General features: G+C 39.4%; 1 protein-coding gene across 1 annotated transcript; it reads right to left on the reverse strand.

The window, feature by feature from the left end:
* Positions 1–8,108: 8,108 nt before the first annotated feature.
* On the reverse strand, positions 8,109–12,269 carry LOC134258680 (uncharacterized). Its single transcript, XM_062741224.1, has 3 exons — positions 12,045–12,269; positions 9,018–9,182; positions 8,109–8,483 (listed from the first exon to the last, which is right to left on the reverse strand). The coding sequence occupies exons 2-3, from the start codon at positions 9,144–9,146 to the stop codon at positions 8,124–8,126; spliced, it is 489 nt and encodes a 162-aa protein (XP_062597208.1). The 5' UTR covers positions 9,147–9,182; positions 12,045–12,269; the 3' UTR covers positions 8,109–8,123.
* Positions 12,270–12,502: the final 233 nt, after the last annotated feature.

Consider the following 12,502-nt stretch of genomic DNA (forward strand, 5'->3'; position numbering starts at 1 on the left):
AATGTAATCATCGTCCCGTAATGAAATCTCACTCTCGTACATCGTATGTAAAATTATTACAATAAGTAAATAAATTAAATAAATTCATAAAACATAAAGTTACACTTTTAAAAGCTCATTTAACACTGTTTAACATTTAATTTAAAAGAATTTACAATCAAATCTTCCGCCGAAATAACTCCAGTGATCACCGTGAAGCATCACGGGAAAATACACAAGTAAACAAAGTATGGCGGCGGCAGAAGTTTCAGTGAAACCTGTGTGCTCGAAGACGATAAAAACATCGATCACACAAGAAATAAGGTAACTATAAGATAATCCTAAATTACAACACAACTTCCTAAGTACGTATATACAATTAAGCCAACAAAAAGCATATAATTAAATTGACATTCAACAAATCAAAACACTAGAAAAATGACATAGATCTTCGCTGCATATAAACAGTTGTCAACCAACATTTAAGAAATAACTCTCGCTGGACATTTCAACATTCCATGCAAGAATTGATGAATGAATTTAAAATATGCATGAAAGTGCTTTAGAAAAATACCAAGATAAAAAAAATGAGATTCAAGAAAAATGGGGGAGGGATCGTTACACTTGTAAGTTCGTGAAGGCATTTAGCAATTTTTGCAAAGTCTTTGATAAAACGCCTGTAATACGAAACTAATCCCAGAAAACTACGCAATTCTGTAACGTTCCGTGGAATGTGCCAGTCCACTACAGATTCTGTCTTGCTTGGGTCTGTTTTGATTCCTTCCGCAGATACTATATGTCCTAGAAAACTCACTTCATGATTAAAGAAACTGCATTTCTTGGCCTTCAATTTTAAATTAGCATTCTCTAGTCTGTCAAATACTAAACTCAAGTTCCTTAAATGCTCCTCGAATTCTCGGCTATACACAATAATGTCGTCTAAATACAATACTGCTATGTGCCACTGTATTCCTCTCAAAGTTTGCTCTATTACTCTTTGAAAAGTAGCGGGGGCATTGCACAGTCCAAAAGGCATGACTGTATATTGATACAGTCCTCCCCGTGGAGTTCCAAAGGCTGTTTTCTCCTTGTCACACTCTCGCATTGGGATTTGATGATAAGCCATATTAAGGTCAAGTGAAGTAAACCATGTAGATCCGGATAACGCATCTAAATCTTCCGCAATTCTCGGGATAGGATAGGCATCTTTAATGGTTTGAGCATTCAGACGCCGATAATCCACACATAATCTCCAGGTCTTGTCTTTCTTTTGCACTAGTACAAGGGGAGATGACCAAGGACTTACTGATTCTTCAATCAACCCTTGTGTTCTCAGCTTGTTAATCTCCGCATCCAATATATCTCGCTTAAATATTGGTACTCTCCTTACGGGTTCTTTAAATGGCGTTTCATCATTCAAGTTAATCCGATGTTCTCCAACATTTGAGCGCTGCAGTGGCATTTCGGGGTCGGCAAATGCAGATTTCCGACAAAGTAAAAACTGCTTGAATTTAACTGCTTGTTGTGGGGTAGGTTTTTGCATCCTTCATGATACATTTCCCTCAGAAATTCAGGAATATCCTCAGAATTGTGTCCAGTTTCTATGTTACACACATCTGAATTCCGCACCTCGTCACTGACGTAATTAACAGGTTTCACTAATGCAATTTCCGTGTTTTCCTTAACACAAACTGCTTTGTCTCCTGGGTTAAAAACACGCACAAATATAACGCTGTTTTTAGTATTCACTAATACATGTCCAACCACAAGTCCATGTGTGTTGACAAATTTCATCATCGGTACTAATATACCTTCCATATTAGTACTAGGAATCACTCTGGATTTTATCACAGCTTCGTGTCTCGCCGGAATAACAATATTCTCCACTGAACGAACACGACAGCTAATCTCTGCATTCTCGCTTGTGTGCACACATCTCATCATCAAGTTGTGATTCCGATAATCCCAGTGACATTCGTATTTCATCATAAAGTCTTTTCCAAGCAGGTTACATTTCACGCCGCCCACAAATACTCGAAAATAAATATCTGTCTGCCCAAAAGTTAAAATCATGTTAGCAGTCCCTATAACATTCATTGGTCTTCCGTCTGCAGTCTCAAATTTCTTTCTCACTTGCTCCAGTACAGGTCTGTTCTGAGGAAGAATACTATAATAAACGTCTTCAGAGATGAAAGTATTTGCCGCACCAGTGTCGATTTTCCACTCAACTTCTGTTCCCTCTAATAAGCCTTTTACTGTCATATCAGGCTTTCCATCCACCACTACACAAGATTGAGTTGCGCAGTTAGGCTGTTCCTCCATTTGTTTCAAATCAGTGTGCGTTTCATCAGTTTGCGTTTCTGCAAATGCCATGTGATGTTTCACATGTACATCATCTGTACTAGGCCTCTCCTGTTCTATGACCGACGCATGGCCTACTGCCTCGGTCGATCCTGGTTTAACTGTTGGCTTCTGTTGGAGACATGGCTCTTCCGGATCCCAGTTCCGGAATTAGGTCTTACATTCTTAGGACAATCTCGCATCAAATGCTGAGTCGAATTACACTTGAAACACCTTTTTGTTGATTTCATTGAACTTGTTAATTTATTTTCCGGGTTAAGTCTGTTTTCCTTGACTTCATATACTTGCGGTGCGTACAGTTTGTGCTTCCTGTTTTCTGTGAATCTAATGCACTCCTCCTGCATGGCTGCAGTTATAGCCTCAGAGAGCGTCTTAGGACGTGTTCGCTTCACAGCGAGCCTAAAATCCTCGTTTGAGCTGCAATTGTCCAGGAAAGTCTTCAGAGAACTTTCCGTTACAAAATCCCGATTATCAGGGAAAGCACGCCTGTATAAATCCTCAATTGCTTGACCAAAATCCCTAAAAGTCTCGTTTTCCTTTTTACGGCGTAATTTAGCTTCCGCAATGTAACTTTCTTTTAAGGCAGTATGCCCAAATCTCTGGTTCAAGGCAGTTTTAAGAGAATTGTAATCTTGTAATGTATTCTCGGGTAGTCCGTATGCATATGCCTCTGCCTGATCTCGGAGGGTAGTAAGCAGTATTCGTCTCATACGCTGTTGAGTCCACTGATTTAAATTTGCAACATTCTCAAAGTATCTTATGAATTCACTCCAGATTGAAGATCCGTCCCCCTTAAATACTCGTTTAAGAGGAATGTTCATCTCAACATGACCAGTTTGCTCCCTGGGTGATAAATATGTAGAATCCGAACTTGGTGTCATGATAGGCCGTGTTCTACGCCTTGTCGTGCTGGTTACAGGCTGTCTGGTGCGTTCCGTTGTATGTCCTCTGCTATAGCACATTTTCCATAGAATACTAATCACTAGTGCGGTCAGGAAAATGAAAATCACTATGAATTGAAATTCCCGCGTAAACTCTATCACTAGATTTTTAGGAATTAATTGATAAATTCCCATTATCACTGATATGCACAACACGATCACTAAAATCCAGTATTTTAGAAAGCCTCCCCATCCTACATTTTGTTCATTTTGATCTGCGATTTCCAGCCCTACTTCAGACTGAATAGGTGTCTCCAAATCGAATTCAACTTCCGGACTTCTTTGCATTGTAGCATCGGCATCATCAAATTCTGTTAGTAAATTTCGGCGCACTGCGGGAGTTCTCGGCGCTCTTGGTGTCTCGGGAGTTCTCACAGTTTCCATTTTTAATTCCTTATGTCCAGGTTGATTCCAGATTAATGTTATAGCAATCAACACATGAGTCACATACACAAAAGTAACAAATAAATCCAGTTTGGCGAAATATTCACATTATTCACATCACATTTCATTACGCATGAATTTTAATGCGGCACCCACATGCCGGACATCGGTAAAAATGTCGCACAATTCCTTCACTTCCAATTTGCAAACTGTGACGATTTTCTGTTTTTATAAACATGTTGTAGCAATTCGGACACTCCTTTCTGAAATCAAACGGCTCAATCCTAACAAGAACTTTATTCCCAAAATCATCATAGTCGTAGATGTACGCCTGTCTCTGGTTCGGATGATTTCTTGGAAATTCCATAATTCACAATTATTTCACAGATATATGAATATTCCTCCACAAATATTAAAATCACACATGTATAACTAGAATTTCACCGGAATAATAAAATCCAACCGGAATGATAACATTTCACCGGAGTTATTAAATCCCACCAGAATAAAAATATCCAATCGGAATTGAAATATCCCAGCGCTGGCCACCACTTGTAGCGCCGTCGAGCGGTAAACGGCACACAATATTTTAATCCAGTGGAATTAAGTTAATAATTAATCCATGCTTCCTCAATGAAGTGTTGCTTCAGTGAAAACACCTAGTTATAGTTTTACAATTTATTTACATGATCTCAAATTTTAATAGTCCAACAGAATGCACAAAATAAAATATCCTCGAACAGCACTGACCAAATTCAATAAACTCTATCTCTACATCTGTATCTATTATACTTCTCCTATGCATCTATATATTATATATTCTACACATAAATATATTATATATATATATATATATATATATATATAAAGTAGGTTGCTCACGAAGAGCAACGCTCTTAACTGGGTCAGTTACATAAGTTACACAGCCGCTGCTCACAAGGAGCAACGGGTATCTGTACTATAAATAAACACAATATAACATAGGGCTTTAAGGGAAATAATGACAGACTAATAACAGATAATTAAAATAATATAATATTAAATCACGACTTTACAGGATATTACTGTGGGGCGAAACTGGACCACGATTTCCACAAAATTTCAAGTAACAATTTTGACCCTTGTATAATCAAAGAAGATACTTTTACAATCGCTGAAGTATCATGTATAGGAACCTCTGTATCAAGGTAAATCATAATGTTAATGTCATTTTAAAGTCAATAAATGCTAGATCATTTCATAAAAGTTCACTCGTCACTGCGGGCTCTTAAAGCAATGCCTGGGCGATGAGAAAATTCGGACTACTGCACATTCATGATTTAATGGATAAATAACTTGTTAAAGCTATGAATAGGAGCAAAAGTTCAACTTAAAAACGCCGAAACGTTTTTCATTTACTTTCAGGACTGTTCAGGCTTCTTTTGGTAATGTAACTTACATACGACGCCATGTGACGTCAGAGTCTCCTTATGGCGTGGGCCTCAAATAGCCTCTGACAACGAAAGTCCATCTCCTAGACTGCTCGTTTGACTTTAAGTCCGGGGAACTGCGACTACTGATAGGAGAAGGGGTGAAGGCGAGTAACCTGGCGCCTGGAAACCAGTGCTTTGGGTAGATGGGGCTCGTCAGTCTGGGAGGATAGCTCATCTAAGCATCTAAGAGAAGGAAAACTCTGATTCCAAACCTCCGCTGCCTTGCAGCCATACCCAATCATGGGAAATGATAGGTGAAGGAAACACCAAATGGGAAGACTGTGCTCAATATCCAGGGAAGGAAAGCAGTCTAGGAAGGAAACTCCAAAATCAAACCACCTTTCCTCGAGGTTACTAGAGGTTTGTGTAGGGCCAACAAACCTGCCTATTAAAAGCAAGTTACAGAAGCATCAACGACAAGCCAAAACCAACATAACCTGGGCCATATTGGGCCTACTTCAAAGGGGAACTATGATGCTGTGCAATGAAAGCCGAAAGGAAACTGCAGAGCTGATTCCTTTTCTTGACACCCAGGAAAACCATCAAATGTGCGACTTGGAACATCAAAACAATGTATGAAGCAGGAAGAACAGCACAGGTGGCAAAGGAGACAAAGCACTATAGCATCTGTCTCCTAGGACAGCGCAAGACAAGGTGGCTACAGACAGGACAGCTGAGACTGACCACTGGGGAAACACTGTTCAGGACACACCGAGGAGGTAGCCCACCACACCGAAGATGTAGGTCTGATGCTATTCCTGGATTCACTACGTGCTAGGATGGGAACCTGTCAACTCCCGGATAATATACTGTAACAACCAAGTTTAACACCAAGGAAAGTAAGATCAAGTTAAACGCCATACAATGTTATTCCCCCACAAATGATGCTGATGAGGAAAAGAAAGATGTATTTTACCAGCAACTTCAAGTAGTCTTGGATAAAACAGGCAAGAAAGACATGACAGTACTCATGGGCGACTTCAATGCCAAAATTGGAGGTGGCAACACAGGCTACAATGTAGTCATGGGCACACAAGGCCTGGACTACATGAATGAGAACGATGAGATATTTGCAAACCTATGCTCACTAAACCAGCTGGTAATAAGAGGAAGCATCTTCCCTCATAAAAGAATTCACATGTTACGGAGAACCAGATTGACCATATCTGCATTAACAAGACATTTAGAAGAGCATGGAAAGATGAGAGAGCAGACATTTCATCAGACCACCATCTGCTGATGACGGCATTAAGGCTGCGCCTCAAGAAGTTCAAAAACACGACAAACAGGAGGGCAAGGTACAAAGTGAGTGCCCTCAAAACAAAGGAAGTGAAGACAGCATTCCATCTCAGCTTGTCAAATAGATTCTAGCTACTACAGAACCTGCTAGAAAACAGTGATTCCAAAATCGAGATCAAATTGCAGCACATCAAGGAAATGTGGCAAGATTCATTCGAGGAAGTCCTAGGCAGAAGAAAGACTCGGCACAAGGAGTGGATCTCTGGTGACACCACAAGGAAACTGTAGGAGAGGAAGGAAAAGAAAGCGGTGCACAATACAAGCAGGACAAGATCAGAAAAGACAAATGCTCAAGAGGACTACACAGCCACAGATAAAAAAAATTAGAAAATCAGCGGGACAAGAAAATTTTAAAGAACTGTATATGATCACAAAGAAGCTCTCCAACAATTTCCAGCAAACAGACAAGCCAGTGAAGGACAAGAATGGGAAAACTCTCACAACAACAGAAGAACAATTGAAGAGGTGGGTAAAGCAGGGCCTGATACCAGCAAAAGCAATCAAAGCTGAAACAGAGACAGCCATTAACATCCTTTTTAACCTCTTCAACAAGATACGGGAAGAAGAGAACATTCCAAAAGAATGGAAAGAAGGTATCCTTATTAAGCTGCCAAAAAAGGGAGATTTGAGGGATGCAGTAATTACAGGGGGATCATGCTTCTGTCGGTGCCTAGCAAGGTCCTCAACAGAATAATTCTCGAGAGAATGACAAAAAAAAAGCAGTGGACCCAAAGCTCCATGACCAACAGCCTGGTTTTAGAGCCAACAGATCATGTGCTGACCATGCAGATAGCCAGTCTGTGCATCATTATAGAACAATCACTGGAGTGGAAGTCCCCCTCTATGTCAACTTCATCAACTATGAGAAAGCATTTGGCAGCGTGGACCGAGAGACATTGTCGAAGATACTGAGGCACTATGGAGTACCAGAGAAGCTAGTCTCTTGACTCGAAACACCTACCTAGGCATGATATGCAGGGTTCCCCATGCTGGCCAGATGTCAGATAGTTTTGAGATCAAGACAGGAGTTCGACAAGGATGCTTGCTGTCACCATTTCTTTTTCTCTTGGTCATTGATTGGATCATTAGGACTACCACATCAGGCAGGAACAATGGTATACAGTGGACACTCCTGACGCAACTCGACGATCTTGATTTTGCAGATGACTTGGCTCTCCTTTCACACAACCAAAGCCAGATGCAGGATAAAACAACTCACCTTGCCACAACATCGACATGAACGGGCCTGAAAATCAACTTGAAGAAAGCAGAAAAGATAAACACTTTCCAAACACCAGTCACAGTTGGTGGTGAGCCCATCAAAGAAGTTGAGTCCTTCATCTACCTGCGGAGTGTGGTGGACAGACAGGGTGGCACAGACCGTGACATCAAGTCAAGAATTGGAAAGGCAAGAACTGCATTTACCATGTTAAAGAACATCTGGGCCTCAAAGAACATACGTATTACCACCAAACTGCGGATCCTTAACTCTAATTTAAAGTCCGTCATATTGTATGGTGCAGAGACGTTGAGGATGACTAAAGCTACCCTGCAGATGGGAATGCTAGCCCAATGGTTCAAGCTTTAAACAATTTTGAATTCTCGTCAGTTCTATCCTGAGAAAATGAATCTTAATAAAAAGTCTTAAGCTTAACAAAACTTAGATATACTTTTTCGGTTCATGTTTTCATGTAAAGTGGCCCCAACCTTCTACGGGCCTGAGACATGCAGTATCATGTGTCCAGAAAGGATTGACAGTAAGTGAAATGTTAACAGTCCAGCAGACTTTGATAACAAAGCCTCGCCTTGAGTTTCCAGCACAGGTGGTGAAAATCTTTATCTTTTTCCCCCATTGAAGTCTTCTTTCTTTGTATGTTTTAATAAAAATTTTGATACCTTCATAACTTTCCTGAAGGTGGTTGAGAAACGGAACGATCTTTTTTTCGGGTATTTTGGTTGTTTTCATAACTTCACAGCCTTCGTGCCATCTTTCAAATAACTCTCCCTCTAGTTCACGTTCCAACTTTGTGGCATCGTACTTTGCAACCTAAAAAAAATATATTTAAAATGTTAAATTTATGGAAGTTTAATTAAAAAATATAAGAAAGGAAGAAACCCCATATAAGTATTTATTCAAAAAGAGAAGACCGTTTTACAAGGAAAATCACCTGACCATTTGTAATTATTAGATACTGAAGATTGGCAAATAATCACGATGATTTTAATTTCGCTTTGTTCGCGATTTATCATACTCCTGCGAAATTAAACCCATCGTGAATGTTTTCATTAGTTTTTTTTTTAAACAATTCAATGCTTACACGGAATTTTAAATTAATTTCTTGCATCGTGAAAATAAAACCATCGCAACTGGTTCTTTTTGAGATATCGTGAAATTTTAACACCGTGGAATTAAAACGACTTACAGTATTTACCTGCCAATTATTGCAGCAACTTATATTTCATACATATCTATATTTACAATAAATCCCTTATAATTATATCTTGATATGATACACGACTTTTGGCATATTCCAAAAATTAATTCATTTGAAGTACATAAATACGCTAGCTACTGTCTTACTTTCACTGAATGAAGACCCTTTTTAACTGCTGCATACGCTGAATATTGAGCCTCATTTCCAGCATTGCCAGTGTTCGTGGCGGGTAATTGCACATGAATATCGATTGTCCCAGAAGCCACCTCTGTCATGTTCACGGTTTGAAGTATCAAACAACTTAAACCTGTCTTCTAAACTGAAAAACAAGTCATATCATTATATTTTTCTCACGACTTCGTTCACTCTAAAGGCCCTGTCACACCAACTGCGTTCACACGGAGTCATTACGGCGTTGTTCAATTTTTAAAATCGCCGTGGAATCGCAGGGAAATTGCACAAATTTCTTAATTTTTCACAATATGAAGATGTCACGGCGTCCTTACGGCGACGGACGCGATTCTACGGCGATCTAACGGCGTTCTACTGCGTTCCCACGGAGATCTCTCGGTGATTGACTGCACTTCCGCGGAGTTTTCACGGCACGTTAGGAGTTTTCACCTCGTGTTCACGGCGTTCTCACTGCGCTGGCTGCGTTCACAATGCGTTCTATACTCATTGATGTATATTTAGAAGGAATGTAACACATTTTTGTTTAAAGATTCAAGTTACACGATGAAAAGACTTCTAATCATGCCAAGAAATATTAATAATCAAAAATGTTCTATATTTAATTAATATATTACTAAATTATTAGTAGTTTTATGAATAAACTCCTTTTCTTTCAATTTCATCGGTTCAGTTGTGTTGTTAGATTTTCTTTATTTTATTTTTAATGTAAAAAAAAATAATAAACACACCGAAAAGTTTTCTACAAATTTTAATTGAAACAACAGAACAAGTTCTTGTGTAATTTTCTCTTCCATTTTTTCCAATAAATGCTCCTAGTGCAACAAATACGTTTAAATTATAGCTGATCAAATATGATCCCATTGCTCTTGTTTTGTGAGCTAGCTGACAACGCTCTAACAACGCCGTGAAAGCGCATTATGATCGCCAACGGATGCTGTAGAAACGCCGTGGGAGCGCAATGACCGCAGTGACAACTCCGTGCTGTCGCCGTGTAATCGCAGCCAAAAAATCACAAGACGATAAATCTCATTAGAAGCGCCGTAAAAACGCGATAGAAACATAGTGACATCTCCAAGGACTCCGCGACATCTCCGTGGGGTCTCCGTGGAAGCGCAGTCTACTATCACTGCGTTCGTGCCGCGATCATGTGCGACTTCACGGCGTTTATACGGAGCTCCCACTACGTTGTTGGAGATCTCACCGCGCTGCTACGGCGATCATACTACGTTTTTACTGCGTTCTTATCAGACTGCGATCACACGGCGCGTACTTTGTGCATGCTCAAAGTGATCGCCGTCCCCTGGCGTTCTTGGAGACCCTACGCGACCCTACGGCGTTCAGTGGAGATCTCGCCGCGTTGTCACGGCGCTGTAGGAGACTCTACTGCGATCACCTCGGCGTTTTGCATTTTTTGAGGACGCCGTGCAGTCGCCGTGAGGACGCAGCCCCGGTGTGACAGGGGTTTAACATCCATGGTACCGCATTTAACCTTGTCAATGCCTTAATTTTATCCAGTTCAATTATTTCAAGGCCATACAGCTATTAATATACAAAGTTTTAGAGGGTTTTTTTTGGGTGGAAGCCAGGTACATGGTAAATGCGGTATATTTAAGCTATTCCGGATATTAACCGCACTCAGTGTTGCCTTCAGTCGCTGCGCTTTGTCGTCAAGTCTTCGGTCTTTTGAGCGCTGATAATAAAAGAAAAAAGTTCCTACCATATACTGTATACCGGAATTCAGTTTTCAGAACTTTGGACCCCAATGCCACATGTACTTATGGACAAAAGCGGGTCTTTATAACGAAGCACCCCTTCCCGTATTTTTTTTCATTGATTTTTTTTTTTATTATGTAAAGCCTTTGAATCTAAACTCCTGTCAACCGTTTTCAGTTCAACCAATCGGGAAAGGTAGTGCAAAATGTTATTGTCATAAGTTCCATATAAAAAGAAATAAAGTAAGATGTCTTTGTGAAACGCTGATGCTCCCAAATGGCAGTTATGCTGAAGGTTAAAGTTTCTCAAATGGAAGTCACAAACCAAGGTCAAGGCCAAGAGATAAAAGTGCTGTTTCCCAAAGTAATGTTTGTCTCAGGGAATATAACTGTGAAATTTGAAAGCCTTAGCACTAACCGTTGAAAAGTTACGACGATTGTTTTTGTTTTTTGGAAAAGTAAGTCAAAGGTCAAGGTCAAAATTAACGGTGCCCAAGGGTAGGCCCTGTCACAAAAAATGCATAAAAGTTCTAGCACCAGTTATTAAAAAGTTATGGACAATTTCTTTTTTTTTCAAAAGTGGGTAAAACTCCAAGGTCAAAGGTCATAATTGTTCACAGCCAAGGGAAATTCTTGTCTCAAGGAACACACATATGAGATACGAGAGACCTAGCGCCAACTGTCAAAAAGTTATGGCCGAGGTTAAAGTTTACAAAGGTAGGTCAAACTCAAAGGTCAAGGTCATAGGGTTAAAATTCTGGTATCAAATGAAAGAGTTTTCCACAAAGAATAAAAGTGTGAAATGGCAAAGCCCTATAAAAATCCGTCAAGGTTAACATTTTTTTTAAAGTGGATCAATTTTAAACTCTATCATATTTAAATCAAAAGAAAGTGTTTTCACAAGATATGCAGATGTGAAGTATGAAAGCTCTAGCACCAGCTGTTCAAAGTTTATGCCTAAAGTTAAAGTTTGGTAAAATTTCGCAAAAGTGGGTCAAACTTCCATGTCAAGAGATCAGTCTGTCTGCCTATCTATTTCTCCGTCTATGTAACTATCTGTTAAAAAAAATTAACTTGCCCATAACTTTTCAGTGGATAGGGCTATGGCTTTTATACATATATGTAATAAGTGTATGTTTACCTTGTGATACGACTACCAAATTTGACCTCTCGACCTTGGAAAATGACCAGACAATTACCGGTAAAAAAAATTAAAATGTCATTGAAATAAAAACTCTGAATTATACATATGAAGTCAGATATAAAGACATCTTACCTTTGAGAAAGCTTGCTAGATACTATTTACTTGTATGCTGTGCGATGTTATATTATATTTCCCCGATTATGATAATATTTCCCCTGTATCATCAAGGGTTTTCCCAAGATTCTTCTACTCAATATTTACATGGCAAAGTCTAAATGGGTTGACTGGATAAAAGAAAAAATAAAAACGTTTACTCCGATACTATTATATATTTTAGGGTTAAAATGATCTAATCTGCCAAAGTTTGGGGATTTTACGCTTAGTATTCAAAAATTGATGCTGGAAGAGAAAGGAGGTGGTATAAATTTTTTATCAAGTCCAATCCATGTTTTGGGATGGTAATATCACGAGTTTCAGGTTAAGTTCTCATAAAATACCTCCAGTATTGCTTTCGATTTCGGTTTCGATTTCGCTAAACGCAACTCACCCACCGTAGTACGGTGTCCTGTTATGGCCACTAGCT

This window comes from Saccostrea cucullata, unplaced genomic scaffold (assembly GCF_032062105.1).
Source record: "Saccostrea cucullata isolate Sc308-1 unplaced genomic scaffold, CSIRO_AGI_Scuc_v1 ctg27, whole genome shotgun sequence".
Classification (NCBI taxonomy): domain Eukaryota; kingdom Metazoa; phylum Mollusca; class Bivalvia; order Ostreida; family Ostreidae; genus Saccostrea; species Saccostrea cuccullata.